Genomic DNA, 22998 nt, shown 5'->3' on the forward strand with positions numbered 1-22998 from the left:
ATCTAAGCCTAAGATTACTATGAAAATAAGAATAGGGGCTTCATCAGGACCACAGCGCAGCAGCACAGGAAGGGGCCCAATGGATTCTGGGGTGTCAGAAGGCCCAGCCTTCAAGTCCCACCACTGACTATACTTGAAAGCTGGGGAGGAGGGAAGAGGCAAAGTTCTTGATAAAGAATAGGAGGGATTTGAGAGATTAGAGATCTGAACCCATCCCATTGGCAAGGGAATCCTGCTCAACATGTTGCCTTGCTTTTGCTTTTAGAATTGGTCAAGGTGCAGCTAGGTGGTGCTGCAATGGGTAGAGGGCCACTGGACCTCATCTACCTGAGTTCAAATCTGGCCTCACACTTCCTAGCTGTGTGACCCTGGGCCAGTCACTTCACCTTGTTTCCTCCTCTGTAAAATGAGCCAGAAAAGGAAATGACAAACCCAGTATCTCTGCTAAGAAAACCCCAAATGGGGCCACAGACTCAAACACAACTGAAATGACTGAACAACAATAAATATATAGGAAGTTATGCAAAGTGATGTTATTTTCTAGCATCTACTCTCGTATTTCTGGCAGTTTCTAGGTGGCTGCTTGGCTTGGCTCATGGGACGGGGCAGCTCTTGGCCCTCCTCAACAAGTGGGATGGGGGAGGGGGAATGAGGACAAACTCACACACAACCATGAGGAAGGAGCTGAGATTTGGGAATTTATTTGGACACAGTCACAGTGCTGAGGGTGCACAGGCAGCTGAAGGGCATGGCCCTCTCAGGCTGGAACTCTTCTATTTTCCACGGCTCATGCAGCTTGGGAGACTTTCTGGTCTCTGAAATTCATCCATATGGACCCAAAGGAACATACAGTTCCCAAAGTGGTGAAGGAAGCATACAGGGCCAAAGACCTCATCCCCACTCTGAGGCTAGAGAGAAATTGAGTAGCAGCAAGCAATCTGTCCATCTCAGGCACAGAAGAAATTGTGGCACCCATAAAAGCCTGAGGAACTCCACAGATCTGCTCTAGGTTCTCATCGAGAGCCCAGAGATGGGCATGGACACGGACACAGACACAGACACGGATGGTCAGAGACAGGGACGTGGACACACAGACATGGATGGATATGGACAGAGACTGGGAAGTGGAACACATTAAGCACTCAAGGGATCTTCAATTTGATAAACACTTATTAACCCACTACTGTGTGCATGGATGAAAAATCAGGCTGACTCTTAAGGGGCTTACAGTTGAACTGGGGGAGAGACCGCTATGATCTACATATGCTAGGAAGGGTTAGGTCAGGTTAGGCTTTGACAGATCGACAGAGATTTGTGTCTCTGACAAGAGAGAGCAGAACAAAATCTGGGGGATAGAGTACACAAGACGTTTGGCTTGACCACAGAGTGTGTAAGACTGGCCAGGCCAGTGGGAAGCAGGTTGAGGTCTCCGATGAGGAAAGCAGTAGTTTGCTTTGCTTTGGTCAGCAGTTTCTGGAAAGCAGAGGGGCCTTGGGCACATCTCACCTAGGGTCCCTTGCAGCAGCAGAGTAGAAGATGGAATCTCTCACATGACAATGGGTAGCCAGGTGGTGCTACAGTGGATAGAGTGCCGAGTTCAAATCTGACCTCAGAAACTTACTAGACATGTGGCCCTGGCAAGTCACTTCACCCTGTGTGCCTCAGTTTCCTCATCTGTAAAACGAGCCAGAGAAGGAAATGGCCAAGCACTCCAGTATCTCTGCCAAGAAAACCCCAAACAGGGTCACGAAGGGTCGAACACGACTAAAATGACTGAACTGAAGAGAGACTCCTTGAAAAAAGCCTTCGGGAGGGGTACTGCCATCTTTTTTTTTTTTTTTTCCGGTAAGGCAATTGGGGTTAAGTGACTTGCCCAGGGTCACACAGCTAGTAAGTGTTAAGTGTCTGAGGCCGGATTGGAACTCAGGTCCTCCTGAATCCAGGGCGGGTGCTCTATCCACTGCAGCCACCTAGCTGCCCCGGGGTACTGCCATCTTAACCCCCTTCTGGGCCTCCTTAATCTTAGTAATTACCCCCCAAGCTATCCCGTCCAGAGCTTCTTTGTACATTGTTGTTTATGTGTTGTCTCCCCCACTAAACTGTGAGCCCCTTGAAGGCAGGGGCTGTTTTTTGCCTTTGTCTCTAGTTCGGCACTATATCTGGAATATAGTAGGTGCTTAATGAATGTGCTCTGGCTTGAGGGATAATCATTATAATCAGATGAACAGGCAACAATCTGGGAAGGAGGCTGAGGAAGAAACTGAAACCTACAACCTATCAAAAGAGAGGGGTTGGAGATCCTGAGGCTGCACTGAGTACAACCTCCTTATCTGATAGAAGAGGGAATAAAAAGCCAGGGCCTCTCATTCTAAGGCAGGGATTCCAGGGGGGTTTGTGAACTGGCGTGGGCAAAAAGATGACATCTTTCTCTGCATTCCCTTCTAACAGCAAATTAGCACTTCCTTTCATTTGGAATGAAAAAACAAAGCATGATCCAGAGTAAGTCTATGTGGAGGCTAGGAGCCCCTGCCCCCGAACAGCAGGGCCAGCCTGCTGCTGCTCTTAGCATTCCAAACCGGAAAGACCTGAACTTGGCTTAGCCCTACAATCAGGAGGGTCCACTCAACTTGGGGGGCAGCTAGGGTACCCACTGGATCCTTCCAAAGTCGCTTGGCTTCCTGGCCTCCATTCCAGGCACCTCACTCCCCAACTGAGCCTAAAGAACACCCTGTTTCTGAAAACTAAGTAAAGTGGGCTCTTCAAGTACTCATCCCAAGCTGAGGTTCCTCTGCCCAGCTTTCATGGAGTTGAGAAAGCTGTTGAGGCTTGGCCACAATGAGAAGAGGTCCCTTCTTCCTTCTATTGGAGGGTTGGCCCAGCCTTCTCAGGGCCCGTTAAAAATGAGAGGGTTAGACTTGAGGGCTTCTGAGCAATCCCAGAATCTAGGACCCGGGGTCCTTTCACATGTAGTGATCAGTGGCACTGTGTGCTCTGCCTCTAGTTGGTAAGCTCTCATTTTGAAAAAAAATTTCTGCTTTTGCCTCTGGCTGTCACAGGCTTGTGGAAATGGGGACCTTGGAAGGTCCAGCTGGATCAAGTAACTGTTTCCTAGAGGCCATCCATCCATATGGGAAAAAGGCCAAATTGGGAACAATGGGGTGGATGGAGAAAGGATTCGGTCTCAGCTCAAGAAAACTCATCCACAAACAGAATCTGCTGCCTCAGGAAGCAGTACCTGACCCATAGTGAGCAAGCACTCAAACGCTTGTTAAAGGCCTGCTCGACTGAATGAATGAAGGAATGAATGAATGAATGACGACTAGCTGTGGGAATGCTGTAGAGGAAATTTTTCTCTAAGTCCAGGTCAGCAGACCTTCCTTTGTTCCTCCTAATTAGGCTCTCATTCATCTTGGCTCTTTTTTTGATCACATAGGCAAACAGTTAGTGGAAATTGGTCACGTGATCACTCATAAGGGTCTTTAAGCCATGGCTTAAGCCCAGGCCCTGGTCCCTGTGCTCATTCCCACAGGGTAGAGGGAAGAAGAGCAAGCTCTAATGTAAGTGGGGGCAAACCTGGCACCTGGAGTTAGAGTAGGCAAAAGGAAAAAACTGCCAAGTCCAACTTACCCTGTCAGCTGCCATTGAGACTAGCATGGAAATGGGAAGATGGGGCCTTTAGGTAGAACTCCACAAACACTGCAAAAAGCCTCTGGTGGTTCCTTTGGAAGTTGTTTAGTAAGAAATATAGCAAACAGTAACTGCGTTGCAAGAGACCAACTCAGGACTACTGACTGTGGCAGGGAGCCCCCCACGTGTGTATTATGCACGCATATATGCACGAGTGTCCGGTAGATCTATGAGGACACGTGTGTGTGTGTGTGTGTGTGTGTGTGTGTGCCTGTGGATCTCTATGTATGTGTCATTTAGGTCTGGTTGTCTAAGAGCTTTGAGAATCTGCCAGTCTTTTCTCATTTCTTCCAACTAGGGTTTTTGGAGTTGTTATTGCTAGGTCTCCATCCTGCCCCCTGCCCCCTACCCCCACCCCCACGCCTGGCCATCTAAGAGAACCAGGCCAGAGAGAGATAAATGGCCAAACCCATGAAGGCCATACAGGCGTTCCACACAATGGGCAGGAAGACCAGCAGACCCAGCACACACAGAGACTGGCTGAGAGCCCTGTGGAGCTGGCCTGGGAATTCCCAGAGGCCCCCTCCTTGGGCAATGCCAGTGGGTTTTTGCACTGGGATGCTATTGGGCAAGAGATTGCTTTCTTCCTGGAAGCAGGAAGAAAGGCCTTCAGCCTTGATGGCACCGATCTGGTTGTGTTCTTTCTCCATATCCTCTGGCTTTTGTTCAGGGGCTGCCCAGGAGTGGGACCAGGAATGACCAGACCCCAGGATTTCCTCTTCTTCTGGGTCCTGAATGAGTCCGTCCTTTACCAACACGAACCCTGGATGCTGTCCTGCCAGCCACACGCCAGCACCAATGCCAGGAGGGGACTCCTTCAGTGTGTCTCCTTCTGCGGCCTCCTCCTCCTCCTCGTCCCCCTCGGCCTCACCGCCACTGCTGCCAGCACCATCTTTAGCGTCTTCCAGGAGCTCAGGCACACCCTGCACACTCTGCATTGCATAGTGCAGGGTGATCTCCTCTGCCAGAGAGCTGTTCAGGGCTCTCTCTGGACCCATCCATTTGAGGAAGAGCTCTTGGTCCGGGTCAGTTAGAGGGATGCCCCCTGAATCCCTCAGGCGGCTCAGGTGGGTGAGGTAGAGCTGTTCCAACTCCAGGTCCACAGCATCCTCAGTCTGGGCTTCGTCTGACCTCAGCAAGTCTGTCCACTTCCCAAGGGAGCCCTCGAAAGGCCACTCACCCAGAGCTCTGGCCTCTTCCCTGGCCTCTGACCAGGGCACTCCTAGGGCTCTTCCCTGCTCCGGCTCTGACACTGGCACCAAGCTCGGCCCAGAAGGGTGGATTTCCATGGTGGGGGGCTGTGGACATTCCAGGAATGTCTCAGGCAGGTACAGGGGACATCCTTTGTTCTCTGGAGAGCTAGCCACTGGGACATCTGAGACCTAGGGTCACAGAAGATGAGGAGGAGGGAAGAGGGCAGGGGGTTAGCAGAACAGGGACAGAAATAAGAGAGAAAGAACAAAGGGAAAAGAAAGTCAGGACAAGGTCTACAAAACATGCCCCATTCCCTCTGAAAGTGCCAGGCCCCAATTCCCCCAAGCACCTCTGCCTTCTCTCAACATCTCAGCTAATGACTCTGCGAGGAACTCTGGCTCATTTCACACAGCAAACATCTAATAAATAGCTACCCCGGGGCCAGGCACTACATATACAAAGAAGACAGTGAGCAGGACCTGGAGTCAAGAAGCCCCAAGTTCAAATCTCCCCTCAGACACTTGCTAGCTGTGTGACTCTGGGCAAGTCCCTATATCTCTCTGTGCTTGTTTCGTCCTCTGGAAAGTAGAGATAATAACAGTGCCTACCCATGTACAAAAAATATTTATAGCTGCTCTTTGCGTGGTAGCAAGGAATTGGAAGTTGAGGGGGTGCCCATCCATTGGGGAATGGCTGGACAAGTTGTGGTATATGAATACAATGGAATACTATTGTGCTGTAAGAAATGATGAGCAGGAGGAGTTCAGAGAAACCTGGAGGGTCTTACGTGAGCTGATGATGAGTGAGATGAGCAGAACCAGAAGAACATTGTACACAGTATCATCAACATTGAGTGTTGACCTACTGTGATGGACTATATTCTTCTCACCAATGCAATGGTACAGAAGAGTTCCAGGGAACTCATGATAGAAGAGGATCTCCAAATCCAAGAAAAAAAAAGAAAGAACTGTGGAGTATAGATGCTGATTGAACCATATTATTTCTTTTGTTTTGGGTGCTGTTGTTTTTTTTCTATTTTGAGGTTTTGCATTACTGCCCTGATTTTTTCTCTTATAACAAGATTAATACAGAAATAGGATTAATGTTATTATGGATATATATATGTATATATATCTATATGTATATGTATATAGATATATAGATATAACCTATATCAGATTATCTGCTGTCTAGGGGAGGGGGGAGGGAGGGAGAAAAATCTGAAATTGTAAAGCATGTATAAACAAAAGTTGAGAACTATCTTTACATGTAATGGAAAAAATAAAATACCTTATATGTAAAAAAATAAAATAAAATAACAGTGCCTACCTTGCAGGGCTGGTCTAAGAGAAAATGAAATCATGTCTGCATTATGTTTTACAAGCTTCACAATGTGAGCTCATATTAAATGGGACAAAAAACCTGAGAAAATTGGAGAGAGACAGACAGAGACAGAGAGACTGAGTGTCTTCCAGGCATGGGAATGAGCTCTCCCAGCCAATGAGGCAGAGCCACCAGAGAGAGAAGGGAAACATGTGCTTGCCTTGATGAACTGTGGAAAGCCTCGGGGAACATTGGATTTGTCTTCTTGGCAACAGGAAACTGCCCAAGGTTTGGGTGAGGCCACTACTGAAACAGGCCAGTGAAGTCAAGCTCCCTTTCCTTTCTGCATTTTGGTCACCCGGGCATCACTGGGCCCACTGAACTAAATAGAGATACCCTGCTAGCTTCAGATTCAGTGGAAAGGAATTCTCTGGCCCTCCCTGTGGCTCCCTTCAACCTCAGAAAGGAGACCCTGGTCATGGTTTCTGAGTGAGGTAACATTAAAAAGTTTAAGCTAAATTAGGCAGGCTACCCCAGATCACCCCAACATGCAAAGGTGCCAAGAGGGGAGCCAGAAGACCTGGGTTTGAATGAGGCAAGTCATTTTCCTTCTCTATGTTTCAGTTTCCTCATCTATAAAATGGGAATAATTATCCTTGTCCTATCTATTTTATAGGGTTTTAACTCTGTAAATCTTAACAGTCTCCTACTTCTATTACATTGGGTTTAAATGTAAAGAAGTTCAACCCAGTGAGATCTGGGGTGCATTTAAAACTGAAGTGAATATGGATTTATGATCACAATGGTACACAGTTCTCAAGCAAAGCTGGCTACCTCCTTGCTAAAAACGTGCTTTCTCTTGGTTCATTGGTTTCCCATCTGAACCTGGCAACAGTATTCATTCATTCCACTACTCATTTCAGAGGGTTACTGTGTAGAAAGCCCCTTTATACAGGTAATGGGGTGGAGAGACCAAGAAGGGCTCAGTCCTACGTAGGGGCTGGGGGACCTGTTTCCAGAAGTAACGATGGAGGGGCCCCTCAATCCTGATTCTCAGAAGCAGAAGAGGGAAGAGGGAACTCAAGGCAAAAAATGGCCTCCATCTTTGCAAGTGAAATAAGGCGGGGGGGGGGGGGCGCGGGGGCAGAAGAGCCATGAGAGCTCTGAAGAGGGGTTTAAAGTAGGCAGTGGGAGAGGGAGTCAATGAGCTTTGGGGATTTCTCTAGCTTCCTTCAAGCAGCATGTGAGTAGGAACAAAGGCAGCAGACTATGAATGATCCAAGACTGAGATCTTGTGGGACAAGATCAGTGATCCGATAAGGGAGCATGGGGCTTGAGAAGAGGGCAGTGTAGCATTGGGCTGGTTCGTGAAAGAGTCGAGATGGGGGAAAAGGGAAGAAAGTGGAACCGACGCAGGGGCGTTGGCCTGGAAGAGAACCGGGGTGGAGAGACTGGTGATCAAAGTGAGGAAAAAGAACAAGGTCATGGATTGTCAGGCAGAGGAAAAGATGGAATGATAAAAAGGTTTTGATCAGATAAACCAATGTCAGAATTCTTGATTATGGAAGTGAAACATTTGTGGGTGATGGAAGGCTCAAGGATATGACCATCGTTGAGTGCAGACAAGGTGAGGTGATAGGAATTGGGTGCTACCAGAATCTTGTGAGGGTGATAGAGGGATTGAATGAATCTCAAAGGAAGATGATGGTAGAGGGAGAATCTAGTCAGTCAGTCAGGCCACAAGCATCAATTAAGCACCTACTATGTGCCTGGCACAGTGGAAGGCACTGGGATGCAAAGAAAAGTCCGGAGCTATAGAGCCTCTGACTCTGGGTCATAAAGCTTAAGCCTCCAGCTCCAAGGGCCTATACTTTCTGGATCTCTCCATATGTGAAGCTCTAGGCCTAACTAGTTCTTGAGGCCTCCCTTCCTCTCTTGGGAGACACTGTCAGTGTGTCTTCAGGTTTCTAGGCCCAGGGCTTGGGGATCTCTAAGGCATTAAGGCTCTGTGTTGCTCCAGTTCATTAAGTCTCCTGATATGTCTCCTTGTCCAAGTTGTTGAGACTGGAAGTCAAGAATGGAGGCTAGTGTGGAGTTGGTTGGTGGTTGACTATGAGGCAGAGACAGGGTAATGACCTGGAAAAGAACTTCTTCTAAGCAGCCATGGAGAGAAAAGTGTTCTGGGTGCCCCTTCCAGTGTCAGTTTGTCTGAAGTGTTGGGATTTGAAAGTATGGCCAAGGGGTGTCATGGTACACAGAGTACTGAGCCTGTAGTCAGGATGCCTCAAGTTCAAATCTGCCCTCAGACACTAGCTGTGAGACTTTGGCTAAGTCCTTTCATCTTTGTCTGTCTAAGTTTCTCCAACTGCAAAATGGGGCTAATAACAGGCCCTACCTCCCAAAGTTGTTGTGAACATCAAATGAGGTGATCCGTGTAAAGTGCTTAGCACGGTGCCTAACACATAGTAGGCTCTATATAAATGCTCTTATTATTATTGTTACTCAGTGTCAGCCAAGAGGAGCTAGGCCTCACTGAGTGAGATGAAAGCAGCATGAGGGGAAGAGGCCTCAAATTAGGGGAAATTTGTCAGTCAGAGAATTCAGACATTCTGTAGCTCTACTCTTGAATTCATAATCACAAAGTCTCCGAATTGAAAATGGTCCCCCTCAGGATGGGCAGTTGTCAGCAGTCTCTGTTCGGAGACCTCTACTGACTTCCATCCTTGGCTAGTCTTGTTGTGCCACCCACTCTCTGGCCTAAGCTACTGGGAGAGCTGAGAAGAACAGGGTAGCCTTGGAATTCAGTTTCTTGACATAGGTGGACCCCAGCTCCCCCTGGGTGACATTTCACCCCTGGGCATCCTGGAAGGTTGCCAATGTCAGCCGAATATCCACAGGGGGTCCATGGGTATATCTGGCTAACGTGATGGAGATGCCACTGTATCTCTTACCTGTATTATCTGTGACCCTGGTTGGAGTGGCAGAGGGGTTACTAATATGCTCCCTGACCCCCTGTCCCCGTCATCAGGGCATTCTGAAAGAGTGAGAAAAAGGTAGGAAGGAGAGGTCATGCTGCATTTCTGTGACTTCGAGTCAACAGATTCTTTTCAAAACTGGTCATTGCATGAGAAACCCACAGGAGATGGATGGAGAGGACACAGCATGCCCCTGCCAACACAATTCTGAGAGAAGTCCCCCCGCCCCACCCCACCCCACCAAGGGGCTGCCTGCCTGCCTGCCTTGGTTTCAAACACCTTTCCCCCTTCCCCACTTTCAAACCCATCTAGACAAACTGTCATTAATCCATGAACCTCGAGGTGTCATAGAAACAGCTTGTTCTCGCCTTGGCCTCCAATACCACTGTTCACTGCCTGGTTAGCTTCCAATCAGGGAGAATCAGTGGAAGACTTCTTGGCACAGACCCCTCCCCCTCAGCGGCAGCATCAGAGATGCTGCCAGTTAAGTGTGCCATGCCTAGACTTAACGTTTTTAACAGTCAATCGTTTTCATAGTAAATAGCGTCCATTCGACCACCAAATTGGCAGGGTTCCCGTTCCACAAGCAGGGGTTTCTGAGATTCTGGGTGAATTTGTGTAAAACAAAAGGAGGAGATGAGGGCAATAAAAGAATGTGAAAGTGTCACCATCAGCCTTTCCCATCACTTACCCATCGAAGAGACAGGCTCATCTAGGTTCTCTCTTCTCAGTTCCTCCGCAGTCTGCCTGTGGGAGGTAGAGAGAGGAAAGTGGACAAACTCTCCACCTCATAAGTCTCTCTGCCTCTACATTCTCCCCCTTCACCACGATGATGCTTCTTAAGCAGAGACCTGGCCATCTGTGCCCCTTCCTGGCACTACCAGGCATTCAAGGCCCTCAGATCTGGTGCCTTTATATTTAGTCTCATCTCTCACTGGTCAGTGCTCTGCCCCTCAAACACAGCTTGTGACTGCTTGCTTCTTTGCCACACTACCCTCCCTCCCTCCTTTGGTCCACTCAATTCCTACCCATCTTCTAAGGGACAAGTCAGATGCCACCTTCTCCAGGAAGCCTTCCTGGTGTGACTCACTTACTTAGCTCATGCACTTTGGGTAGGTATTATTAGAATCATTTGCATGACAGATGGTGTGCTGTTCACACCTGGCTCACTGCACAAAAGCAGGTTGTCACTTACTAAATGAAGTCATTGACCAGCAAGGGAGGATGTCAGTTGCGGCCACCAGATGGCGCTAGCCCAAGGCCACCAGCCAAGTGATTTTATCCTCCCCCTCATAAGGGTAGGACCACTCCGCACCACTCCCAACATCAGGAGCTTCCTCAGCTACTGACCTCAAGCCAATCCTGATGTAGCAGTATAGGGAGAGAAAACGAACCAAAACCAAAACCAAAAAAACAGAAGCATGCTGGGGAGGGGGGCGCAGTGGTTAGAGCACCGGCCCTGAAGTCAGGAGGACCTGAGTTCAAATCCAACCTCAGACACTTACTAGCTGTGTGACCCTGGGCAAGTCACTTAACCTCAAACACCCCCCCCCCCCATCACACACACACAGCATACTCTGAAATATGAAAAGGAAGGTTTTACCCAGTTTCTCACCACCACCAAATTTGGGAACCTTGGGTTCTTGACTGAATAACTTTCTTCAGAGACTCAGATAATTTCCTTTTGTCTACATGACTTATTAAGCTGTAGCTGAGGGAAAGTGCCACAGAGTAGAACTGTCAAGAGACTGCTTAGCTAATCACCTCCTCAGAAAAGGGACAGTGTACTGATGACTGGTGAAGATCACTGCTCCGGCAACTGGACAAACGTGGCCAAGCGCCCTGGCCTGGGGTCGCTCCAGTCTGCTCTTGGGCTGCCCATCTTCTCTCATGCCTCAGAGATCTTCAGTGGTCACTACATGTCTCTCCATCACAGCCCCAACTTGAATACGAAGGCCTTCAGGGGCCACCACCATCAGGGCACTTCCAGCCTCTGCAATCCCAGCAGCAGGCAAAGCGAGACTGGAAGAGTTTCCAGGTCCAAGCCCAAGAATAACAGTAATGGGGGAAGGATTAAGCTGTGGGCTCATCTCCTCATTTCTTGAGCTTCGTGCCCACGTGGTCCTGGATGGGGCCTCCATGGCATTCTGGACCAACCCATCCACCAAAAGACTCTTCACCACAACAGCCAGGCTGAGTGCCATGATGCGACCCCTTGTGGCCCCTCCTCCTAAGGAAACTTCAGCCCAATCCCCATGATAATCCTCTTCTCCAGATTCGACAATCTCAGTTCCTTCAATGTGGTCCTAAATGACACTGCCTCAAGGCCCTCCCCATCCTCACTGCTCTCCCCTGACATCTGAGACGAGTCGGAACAAGGGCCAAGCACTTTGTGACTCTCCTGATACAGCCCAAGGTCACATGGGCTTGTTTGGACCTTTCCACCGAAATCCTGAGATCTTTTTCTTATTCAATTCAGCTCAATGCTGTAGCCCAGAGGTGTTAAACACAGGGTCCACAGTCAGCACATACTCTCACAACTCCCCAGAGTGAGGCCTGGGAAGCTATTAACAAAATAAGTCAAAATACAACAAAACACAGATAACATTTGAAAACGAAGTCAATCTGTGGCTGGCAGGGTTCCTTTGCTATGGATTTCTATTGCAGTTTGACATCACTGCACTGGTGTTCTGGGATATGAATGTGAAGTAGCAATCCAGGGCCCAGTGCAGATGGATGCCTAGGGTCTGGGTCCTGGATGCCCGGGGCCCAGTGCGGATGGATGCCCAGGGTCCAGTGCGGATGGATGCCCAGGGTCCAGGTCCTAGATGCCCAGGGTCCGGGTCCTGTATACCTGGGGTCCAAGTCCTGCTCCACTGGGGACCCCCTCCCTCCACGTTGACAATTAGCTCCACTTTGAGGCTGGTCGCCCAGCCTCTTCTGAATCCAGCTGTGCCAGAAGAACAGGTAGAGAGACCTGACGGTCTGTCACATGTCCTCTCTCCCCTGATTCCAGAAGGGCAGGGACAACTGTAATCAAGTCCACATACTCAGAATTTGAGATGATTTGAAGTCCCATGGGAGCCAGAGATTATGCACTTGTATGGCTCCCCAACCCTGCACCACCTTTCAGCCACAGAATCTGGCCTCTACCTCGTCAAAGTCAACATCCCAGAAGGAAAAGAATCATGGAGTGAGCAATCCATGCAAGCACATGGCCTGGGACCCATGACAGGTGATTCTACTGAAGCCCAAGGTCATGGGACTGAACTGAGGGGAGAGAGCTGGGCCTCTAGTCGAGGTAGATGAATAATAGAAGGCCATCATATGTGGCCTTCCAGCTCTGGCCAAAATGTCTTTCATTTTCTTAAAGCCTGAGTTCAAACGCTATGAGGTCTGGGTGACTGGCGCAGACTTCCTAATTCTCATTCCCTACCAGTGTCCCTGGCTGTCCCCATGCTTGGCATGCTCTCCCTCTTTATGTCCTTTAAGCTCCAATGGAAATCCCATCTTCTTCAGGAGATCACTCCTCCTCTCTGGGGACTCCCTCTCATTTCTACTGCCTCGGTCTTGTTTGTATTGCCCCCACCTTGCCCCCAATGGGGAGATCCTGGAGGGCAGGACCTCCTAGGCACTCTCTAGAGGCTGCTCTGTGCATTTTGAAAGTGATAACGAGGGGCAGCTAGGTGGCACACTGGATAGAGCATTGGCCCTGGAGTCAGGAGGACCTGAGTTCAAATCCGGCCTCAGACACTTGACACTAGCTGTGTGACCCTGGGCAAATCACTTAACCCCAATTGCCTCACTAAAAAAAAAAAAAGTGATAATGGCCCTAAAGTATAGCCCTGGTCATGTCAGGAAAGTCCACTGTTCCCTGTGACCTTGAGAATCCAATCCAAAGACCCTTCACAGCCTGGCATCACCCGGCTTGTTCTCCATCTAGACTGGCCTTCTCTGGACTTCTTTCCTTTGCATGGCCCATGGACCTGGAGTGGCCTCTTTCCTCACAGCTTCCTTCAAAGCTCAGATCAAAGGCTACTTCCCAGATTCCTGCCACCTCCACCCCCCAGACTGCTTGGGGCCACTACCTGACACACAGTAAGGGTTTCAGAAATGCCTGTTCATTGATTGACTGATCGCCTTTCTCCCTCCGACCTAATCTATTCATTATGGAAATCAAGCGGTTCGAATAGCTGTCTGAAGATCATTTCTAGCAGTCAGGAGGGGAAAACCTGGCAGTCCTGAGACGAGGGGGTAGAAGGGGAAAAGGTGAACCGAGAGTACACTGTGGTGACTTAGGAGATGGTCTGACCTGGCTCCTAGACAGTGGGAACAGACAAGAAAGAAGCAACAACCACAGAGCTTGGCCCTGAAAAGGAAAAGAGCCAGATGTGACAATTTCTAAGAGGCCATGGAAAAAACAATAATGCAAGAGAAGCACACCACCACACTGAAGAAGCCCGTCTCTGCTGTTTCCTCCAAGAGTCTCCTTGATGCCATCAGGTCATGATGCTTTCGAGGTGTTCAAGTGACCTAACCAAAGCAGGTCACAGAAGAAAAGAGAAAATTCAGCCACATGGAAGGGGCAGGGGAGAGCCCCGCCCCCCCACCCCCAGTGGACAACTCAAGACAAGTCAAGAAGTACTACCTATGCACCTAGCAGGCACCAGGCATTGTGCTGGGCTAGACAGGAAATAGAAAGGTGACTGAGCCCACAGTAGGGCCTGGGAATAAGCATTTTGACAGCACCTACTAGGCCCCAGGCCCCGTGCTGAGTGGTGTTGGGAAAGATTCTCTCATATTTGTAAAATTTTGTAAGAGAATCATATTTCCCAGATGGGGAAGGAGGGCAAGCAGGCAGACTGTCTGTGAATGACTACTGAAAATCACTGAAGAGGAAGCTAATGGGAAGTGTAGTTGACAATCTAGCCTGGGTTATTGAGAAGCTACTTTGGGCATCCCTGTTGCCAATTTTTAGCACTGCAAGCTATGAATGAGCCAAGCTGGACTGAATATTGTACAATCCTGCAGGCAACTTGGGAAAATCTCAACACATTCTTCCCCAAAAGGGTTCATCATTTTTCTTCTTCTCCCATTCCGGAAAATCTCATCCTTTTTGTGGTGTTTTTTTTTTTGCCTCTGTCAGCAAGGTAACAACCATGGTTATTAGCAAAGCTCAGATTTAGGGTGACAATCTTTGTGGCTTTTCAGTATGGGAACAGACCTTTAGGCCTTTCATTTTGTTGGGTGTGTAAACTCTACCAATTTGGGGGGGGGGCGGGGCGATGAGGGTTAAGTGACTTGCCCAGGGTCACACAGCTAGTAAGTGTCAAGTGTCTGAGGCCAAATTTGATCTCAGGTCCTCCTGAATCTAGGGCCAGTACTTTATCCATTGGCCATCTAGCTGCCCCAAACTCTACCAATTTTGTCATTGGTGTTTGTTCAGTCATTTTGCAGTTGTGTCTGACTCTCTGTGACCCCATTTAGGGTTTTCTTGGCAGAGATCCTCGAGTGCTTTGCCATTTCCTTCTCCAGCTCATTTTACAGATGAGGAAACTGAGGCAAACAGGAAAATGTAGCTTGCCCAGGGTCACACAGATAGTAAGTGTCTGAGGCTGGCTTTGAACTCAGAACGATGCTCTCTGCTTCAGTGCTACCTAGTTGCTCTACCAATGCAAAGCTGAGATTCATAAGTCTCAGAGAATTGCCTGGGGTGACAGGGTATGTCCAGGGCAGGACTAGAGCCAATTCTTCCTGAGGTTGGCCCCACTACCAGTGGAAGTGCTGCCTGTCTGAATACCAGCCTATGTTCATCTTCAGACAACTTGATTGTGGTGGAAGGTGTCAGATGAGCAGTTCTCGTTAGAGGCCTCTCAAGTGTTGACTGAAGAAAAACAAGTGCGAGAATAACTTGAGAGCCAATGTCCCATAGTACTATGGGATAGAGTGAAAAAACAAAACAAAACTGGCCTTACAGTCCAGAACCCACCTCTGCCCTTATAGGCCCACAGGCCTCTCAACAAGAATAGTCATTCCTCATGTATGGGAGAAGGAAGAAACTGAGGCAGATGGTGAGAAGCTCAGGACACAAAGGTCAGAGGCTCAAGTTGCTCCTGAATACAAATTCAGGGCTATTTCTGTTACGACCTCTTAGCCACACAGAAGGTTTTTAGTATTTAGTGGTAGATGGTGAGGGCCACAGAAGAACAGTGCAGACTGACAGTATAAAGTACACCAGACCAGGCCAAATCCAATGGTCAAAGTCAGCACCGAAGTTCTGGTAAAGAGGCGGTAACCTTTAGGGAGAGCGTATACAGCAATAATAGAAAGAGTGCCCATTTGTCCAGTCCTTTACATCCGCTATCTCCATCAACCCTCACAAAAACCCTGGGAGATCAATATGATTAACAGTCCCATTTTACAGTTGAGGAAACAGGCTGAGAGGAGTTCAGTGACTTGTCCAGGGGCTCACAGGTCTTCCTGACCCCAAACCCAACACCCAGAAGCCTCCTTGTTAGGAGACCTTGGGTGCTTGTTAGGAGGTGCCTATTGTGTCAAAACCAAATGTTTCCATCCCCCCCCCTCAAAAAAGAATGATGAACTACACACACACACACACACACACACACACACACACACACACACACACACACACAGTCCAGATCCATCATTTCACAGGTGTGGGGAATTTTCTCTACAGATGCAGACTGACAACTCTTTTATAATTCATAGTCTTCAGAACTGCCTGACTGGCTAAAAGCTGAAAAGAAACCTTATGTGCCCAGAGCAAAGAACGGGATGTGATGGGGAGCAACAGATAAAGCTGAGGGGAAAAAGGATGTACATGTTTCCTAATGGATCCCTGTTGAGATGAACCGAGTAGAGCAAACATCTTTTAGCTGTCAAACCAATGGCCTTTTCTCGGTCCTTATCCTTGTTGAGTAGGGACTCCTCTTTCCTCCCGGATCCTCTCCTCTCTGGGGGCTCTCCCCACTGTAGGCCAGCCTCCATTCAGCTGCCTAAGGGATCTTCCTAAAGCACAGGGCTGACCACGTGTCCCTAGCGGCTCCTGCTCCTCAAACAAGCACCTCCAGCCTTGAGCTGGCTGTCTCCCTCCTCAGTTCTGCCTCTCAGCTTCCTGCGAGCCCCAACTGAAATCCCACTTGGACAGGAAGCATTCCCAGGGTCTTTTCTTTGAGGATCATTTCCTATTCATCCAGTAGAGAGCTTGTTTTCACATCATGGTTGGTTTGTTCTCTCTCCCATTAGACTGGGAGCTCCCTGAGGCCAGGGGCTGGCTTGTGCCTGTCACATGGTAAGTGCTTAACAAATGCTCGGGGACCAACTCATTCTTCTGCTGAGTGGCCAACCAGCTGTCTCTGGGGCTTACAAGATGACATCAGAGAGTTGCTCAGGATCCTAGATCACCAGTGGGTAGATCTTGGGCCTACACTGCACACAGTGAGAGTTCCTTCTACGACCCACCTCTAAACTCAGAAGCCAGGCCCCCAAGTTCTGAGAATGGAGACAGAGCCCACAGGGACAGCAGAGACAGAGAGCTCTTTGGGCTTGTGAGGTGGGGCCCGGGGAGACAGTCTCCACCTGCATCACCTCAGCTGAAAGAGAGGCCTGGCTCAGTCCAGGTTCTGACATTTCCTTAGGGATTGGGGCCTTCTCTTGGCCTTAATGCTTTTCTCATTATCTCCATCTTATAGAAATCTGTGGGACTTCCTGGGCAAAAGTGAGAAAAATGCTCTAGAAATGGAGGGTGTTCTTATTAGAATCCCATGCGAAAACCGAAACTTCTTTTTCCTGCAGACATAGAGAGAAGAGTTAGGCTCTGCCGACTTGTCCCAGGACAGGCCATTTGGAACACCTTTAAGGTTCCTGGTTTAGATCCAGCCCACACTCATCTCTCCACCTGGACAGTGGGAAATGCAGAGGAGAATGGTCTCTCAAAAGCTTTCTCAGGCCCAGTCTCACATTCACATCACAAAAGACTGACCCCACCTCCTGACCTGTCCAGGAAATGGTTATTGAGCATCTACTTGAAAACCTTCAGTATCTGGGGTGGGGGTCACTGCCTCCCAAAGCAGCCCATTTCACAGTGGGAGAACTCATCCAACTTTGCTGGTCCTAAGCAGGTCCCTTGACCTCGGGGGCCAAGAAGGACGAGATCGACCCTTCTCCTTTCACATGACAGTCCTTCAATGACCACAGCAGAACCCCTTCCTTTCCCCCCAACTGAAATCTTCCTGGTCCAGGCTCCAGCTCAGAGGTGTGTCTTCCTATGAAACCTTTCCTGCTTCCCCCAACAGGAGGCCTTTCCATTGGTATCCACAGCTCATGCCCCTCATCCTAGATTTAGGCTGGGCCTGGGCCATTTTTCATCAAGTATTTCGGGTGTCAAGTATATAACCAACAGATTTATTCAATTATTAACAGCAATTAAGTTGTATTTTCTCAGAAGTGAGAGAACTTAGTTTAGATAAGATTAAGTCCCACCCTCAAACTCCTAGTGGGGGTGGGGGGGGAGAGGCTATGACACAGGGACCTGGACTACACAACATCACATTATAATGAAGTGCACTGGAGTGGTCTGAAACACTGACTGGGGAGGAAGGCTTTAAAGGGTGACTAGGAATCCAAGAGACTGAAGAGGTGGTTTAGGGAATAGGACCAGTAAAGTTTGAGGCACGGGGGAGCCCACACAGGCATGTTCACTTTGGTCACATACATGTAACAGGATGACACCAACAAGTAGAGAGACCTGAGTATCAGGTAGAAGAGTCAGTCACGTCTTTACTGAGCACGCTCAGCCAGGCAGTCCAATGGATAGAGGTGCTAAAGCAGGAGGCAGGAAGGCCTCAGATACGTCCTAGCTGTGTGAACCACTACCTCAGTTTCCTCATTCGTAAAATCACACCTACCTCTCAGGGTTTTCAGGATCAAATGAGACAACACACGGAAAGCATGTGACAAGTGCCGGCAGTGATTTTTAGTGGACAAACTGAGTCTCCTCCCTCTCTCACTGTTCTGGTTATCATGGTAGCAACCTGGCTGAATGAAGAACTTCCACCCCATTCTTCACTCTCTCAGCTCTCTCGCACACGTGACTTGGGGCTAACAATCTGGTCCCGAGCAGGAGCAGCTCAATTCCTCCATGCTCTTTGCAGGAGGGAGGTGAAGACCAGCACAGAAGTGGACATGTCTCAGCATGTTGGAGAAAGCCAGGAGATCTGGGTGCCGCACACGGCATGCAGACCAGAGCTGGAAGTCTAAGCCAGATTTCTGCCTCCCCGATCCAGTGTTCAAAGGGCCTCCCAAGTCCAAAATGACTCAAACCCAGTCAAAGGACAACTTGCCATGCCGGCTTTCCAATACTCACAAACTTGAATCTGCCATTCAGTGACGAGAGGCTGCCATGTGAGCACCGGCCCATAAGACTACAAGCCTTGGTGGGAAGTACAGGCTCTCTTAGGGCACTTGAACATCGCACGCACCATGCTGGCTTTCCTGCCTTTTCTTCTCCCTCCTTTTCCTCTCATGTCTGGCCTTGCAAAAATGACTTGGAACTGACAGGACCTGTGATAGGCATCTAGGCCAATTCCTCCATGTGATAAAAAGGACAGGAGAACCTATGGGCCAGGGAAGACTTACTCAAGATCCCACAGGGCAGAAAGAATGCAGCTGCTCTGGCTGGAACCTGGGCGTGGGGTGGGGGTGAGGGGGTTGATACCAAATCCAATTCTACTTTATTTAGGTTTACATTAACATTATTATTCTAATGTTGTAAGTGCTTAGTGCCTTCAAAGGCTCCCATCTTCCAGGGCTCAGGTATGTAGATGGTGGCACTGAGTACAGGTGCTAGCTCATTAGGTGGCCCTGAGAGACTGACCCCATTTTAGAGATGAGGAAAATGAGGCAAAGTGGGAGAAGAACTTAAGTTACTGGAGCTCTGGGCAAGGGCCCAGGCCACAGTGACCAAGCTACCCAGGCTGACGCTTCATTGGCAGGGCTAGGCATTTTCCCAATTCTCTTTCCAGCTGTGCACTCAGGGATACCCTGGATTTTCTGGTCTCCAGGGCTTCTTCCTCTTGGCCAGCCCCTTAAAGACCACCTCTAACACTGGATGGCTTGAAGCCCTTCAGGATATGCAACATTCTGCTGTCCCTCTGGTGACTAGACTATGAGTTCTGGGTCCCATCTCCACTCTGCTCTGGAAGGTTTGAATGTTGGCATGACTAGTTATCTGTAACTACTGATCTGTGAGCCCCAAGAGAGCCAGAAATGGTTTTCCTAAACAGTACATTTTCTATTCCAGTGCAAGGCACATTTGGGGAGTGCAGGGGTTGGGGCTGGGGTGGGACTAGTGACTTTCTCAGTGTGGGGAATGCCCTTCAGCCAAAGAGGAAATCTGCTCCCCCCAGCCCAGCCATTCCTATGCAATTTTTAGTCTCAGAGAGTGGCCTAGAGCAGATATCAAACTCAAGCAACAGGGAACCAAATTCAAATGTCATTGGGAAAGGTTTAACAAAATCAACAAAAATAAATTAATACAACATAGATAATGTTAATCTGTAGTTTTCTAAGTCAACATGCAGCCAGCAGTGATTTCTATGAATTCGAGTTTGATACTACTGTTGGCCAAGAACACTGAGAGGATAAGTAACCTGCCCAATGGCACAGAACCAGTAGATGTCAGAGGTGAGACTTGAACCCAGGGCTTTCTGCCTCTAAAGCCAGTCCTCTTATCTGCCTGTCATGTTATTTTTTTAAATATATATATATATATATACACACATATATATATATATTTTTTTTGGTGAGGCAATTGGGGTTGTGACTTGCCCAGTCACACAGCTAGTAAGCGTCAAGTGTCTGAGGCTGGATTTGAACTCAGGTCTTCCTGAATCCAGAGCCGGTGCTCTATCTACTGCGCCACCTAGCTGCCCCTGCCTGTCATGTTATAAAAGAGCAGGTGTCCAATTGGAAGGCAGTGACCTGTGTGGGCTCAGTTGGAGCATGAAGCCTCAGTTCTCGGACATAATGTCAGCATGGTGCCCAGGGATCGTGATGGTGCCTACTTGGTCAAGGGCTCCTGAGTTGGAAGGGATTTGAGTACAGAACTAGACATGGTCTTGTCCAAGAGGAAGCCTAAATCTTGGAGCTGGCCAGTGGGGGACACAATTCCCAGTGCTTCTCCACCCCCGAGGGGCCTCAGTGCTGGGATTAGGTACGTTGAATGTGCACGTGTGTTCACCAAAGCTGGTTTTCTCAGCCACAACTGGACACACTTGTCTGCCTAAGCTAGATGTCATGCCAGGGTAAACGAGGCTGGACATAGCAGAATCATGGCTCCTAAGAGAGGCCATCTAGTCCAACTGCCTCAGTTTACAGAGGAGACCGAGGCCCAAAGTCACACAGCCAGTGAGTCTGAGGCAGAGCATGAACCAGTATCCTCCAGGTCTCGAGTTGCCTCAGCCTAGACAGCTCTAAATCTAAGTAACACTGCCCCCTCTCACATCTTGTCACTGTCCCCCACAACAGTCCTGCTCACATCTTGGCTGCTTGGAGTGGGTCTGCCCATTCAGACTACCTCAAATAGTTGGGTCACAAGTCCAGGCAGCGAACCCAAACTACCACAGTAACGATCATCTCCAGTATGTATATGGTGTTATGAAGCTTGCCAATGTTTCCCAGATGTGACCTCCCTTGGGGGCGGGTGCTATTATCATCCCGGAGTCACAGATGAGCAAAGCGAGGCACAGAGGGGCTAAGGGTCTTGCTAAGAGCTGGTCAGTGCCTGAAGGCAGATTGGAACTCAGGTCCGGTGCTCTAGCCACTGTGCTACCCAGCTGCCCAACCCTTCTTCATCCCTTTCGTGGGGGGTGCCTCCCGAATCCTTCGGCGTTTCCCAAAGCTCCCCCACCACCCTCCCCAGACCCACCCTGAGCATGGAAGGGAGGGTCAGAGGCAGGGTGGGGGCGCTGCAGCGGACATTACCTGTGTCTGCCAGGTTTCATACAGCTCTTCAGCTGCTTCGCCTCGACTTCCCAAAAGAGGTGCTTCGCTGGTGGGGGTGGCGGGGGGCCCAATAGGGGCACGGGAGGTGCCACCAGGCCCAACCCCTTGGCCCGGGCTGCCGTCTCTTTCAGCACCACCGTATAGTTCTTGCCCTGGTTGTTGGCCCAATACGTGGCCTCGGGGGTCTGGTACCGGACCACGAAGTCGATGCGGGCGCCGTCCTGGACCTGGGCGCCCACGCTGGGGGGTTCGAAGGGCAGCTGGAAGGCGAAGCGGTCTGTCTGCCCCCCGTCCTCAGGGGAGCTGCCCCCGCGCGGGACGTAGTGGGCCGGGTGGTCGTGGAAGGTCAGCCAGCCGTCGTGGGTGGCCCGCACGTGCACGGCCTTGTGGTAGGAGAGGTTGAGGACCCGGATGAGGCCACGCAGCACCGGCGCTCTGCCCGGCGTCCCTGGGTCCTCGGGCGGCAGCAGGTCTTCCAGCTCCACCATGGAGCCCCGCAGGCGCTCCAGCCGGCCCGGGGCCGGGGGCAGCGCAAAGCCGGGCAGCAAGTAGAAGGGAGGCCCAGGGCCCCCCCCAGGGGGGCTCCCGCTCAGGCCCAGCTCGGGGGGAGACTCGTCGTCGTCGTCGTCGTCGTCGTCGCCGCCCTTGGCGTGGTGGTCGTCTTCGTCGGGCCCTCCCTCGGGTCCCTCGCAGTCCCACGGCTGGTAGCGCCTCAGCTGGGCCAGGGGCAGCCCCAGGGCCTCGTCAGCAAAGAGCACTCGCCGGGGCCCTCCGCCGGGGGGGCGCGGCTGCGGCAGGGCCTGGGCCGGCCCCGGGCCCTCCTCAGGCTCCTCAGCGGCGGCGGCGGGAGGCGGCGGCCCGGCCTCCGGGGGCGACCCTGCCAGGTTCGGAGGCTCGCCCCGCGGGGCCGCTCGGGCCATGGCGTTGGCGGCTCCGGACGGCCTGGAGCCGGAGAGCCGAGGTGGGGCCCGCGGCCGCAGCCACCCGGACCTTCGACGAGCCCCAGCCCGAGCCCCAGCCCGAGCTCCAGCCCGAGCCGGAGCCGGGAGCCGGAGCCCGAAGCGACCAGGGGAGCGCAGGCGAGCGGAAGACGCGGCCAATGGCAGGCAGCCGAGGGCGGGCGACTAAGGGCAGCGGCCAATGGGAGGTGGTGAGCGCGGGGGAGGGGGGGGTGGGTGGGTGGGGGTGGAGGGGTGGGGCTGTGGGGGGGCGTGGGGCGTGCGGGGGCTGACGGAACAGGGCACGCGGCCAATGGGAGAAAGCAGCGCGAGGAGACTGGCCATCTCAGGAGGAGGGCGGGGAAAGGAGGGGGAGGGCGGGGAAAGGAGGGGGAGGGCGGGGAAAGGAGGGGGAGGGCGGGGAAAGGAGGGGGAGGGCGGGGAAAGGAGGGGGAGGGCGGGGAAAGGAGGGGGAGGGCGGGGAAAGGAGGGGGAGGGCGGGGAAAGGAGGGGGAGGGGAAGTGGGGAGGAGTCGGCGCCTCTCCCTCCAAACGCCTGCGCAGGCGAGCAAGCGGGCACGTGGGGACGGAGACTGGAAGACCGCGGGACAGACTTCCCTTCCGTCCCCTCTCGTCCCCTCCAGGTCCCGTGCCGTCCCCTTCCCCCCTCCCCCTCCCCCTCCCCCTCCCCCTCCCCTTCCTCCTCCCCCTCCCCCCTTACATCCCGGTCTATGCCATCCCTTCTCTCCCCCCGCTTCTCCCTTACTTCTTCTCCCCTTCCCCTTTTCCACCTGCCCTCTTTGCTCATCCCCTCCCCTCTCCCTCCCACCTCTCCTTTCCCTCTGCTTCCTTCCT

The 22998-nt window shown here is 51.0% G+C and overlaps 1 protein-coding gene across 1 annotated transcript; it reads right to left on the minus strand.

The window, feature by feature from the left end:
- Positions 1–16: 16 nt before the first annotated feature.
- PPP1R3F (protein phosphatase 1 regulatory subunit 3F) lies at positions 17–22267 on the minus strand. Its single transcript, XM_043973727.1, has 4 exons — positions 21186–22267; positions 9871–9926; positions 9156–9238; positions 17–5069 (listed from the first exon to the last, which is right to left on the minus strand). The coding sequence occupies exons 1-4, from the start codon at positions 22124–22126 to the stop codon at positions 4059–4061; spliced, it is 2091 nt and encodes a 696-aa protein (XP_043829662.1). The 5' UTR covers positions 22127–22267; the 3' UTR covers positions 17–4058.
- Positions 22268–22998: the final 731 nt, after the last annotated feature.

This window comes from Dromiciops gliroides, chromosome X, assembly GCF_019393635.1.
Source record: "Dromiciops gliroides isolate mDroGli1 chromosome X, mDroGli1.pri, whole genome shotgun sequence".
NCBI lineage: Eukaryota > Metazoa > Chordata > Mammalia > Microbiotheria > Microbiotheriidae > Dromiciops > Dromiciops gliroides.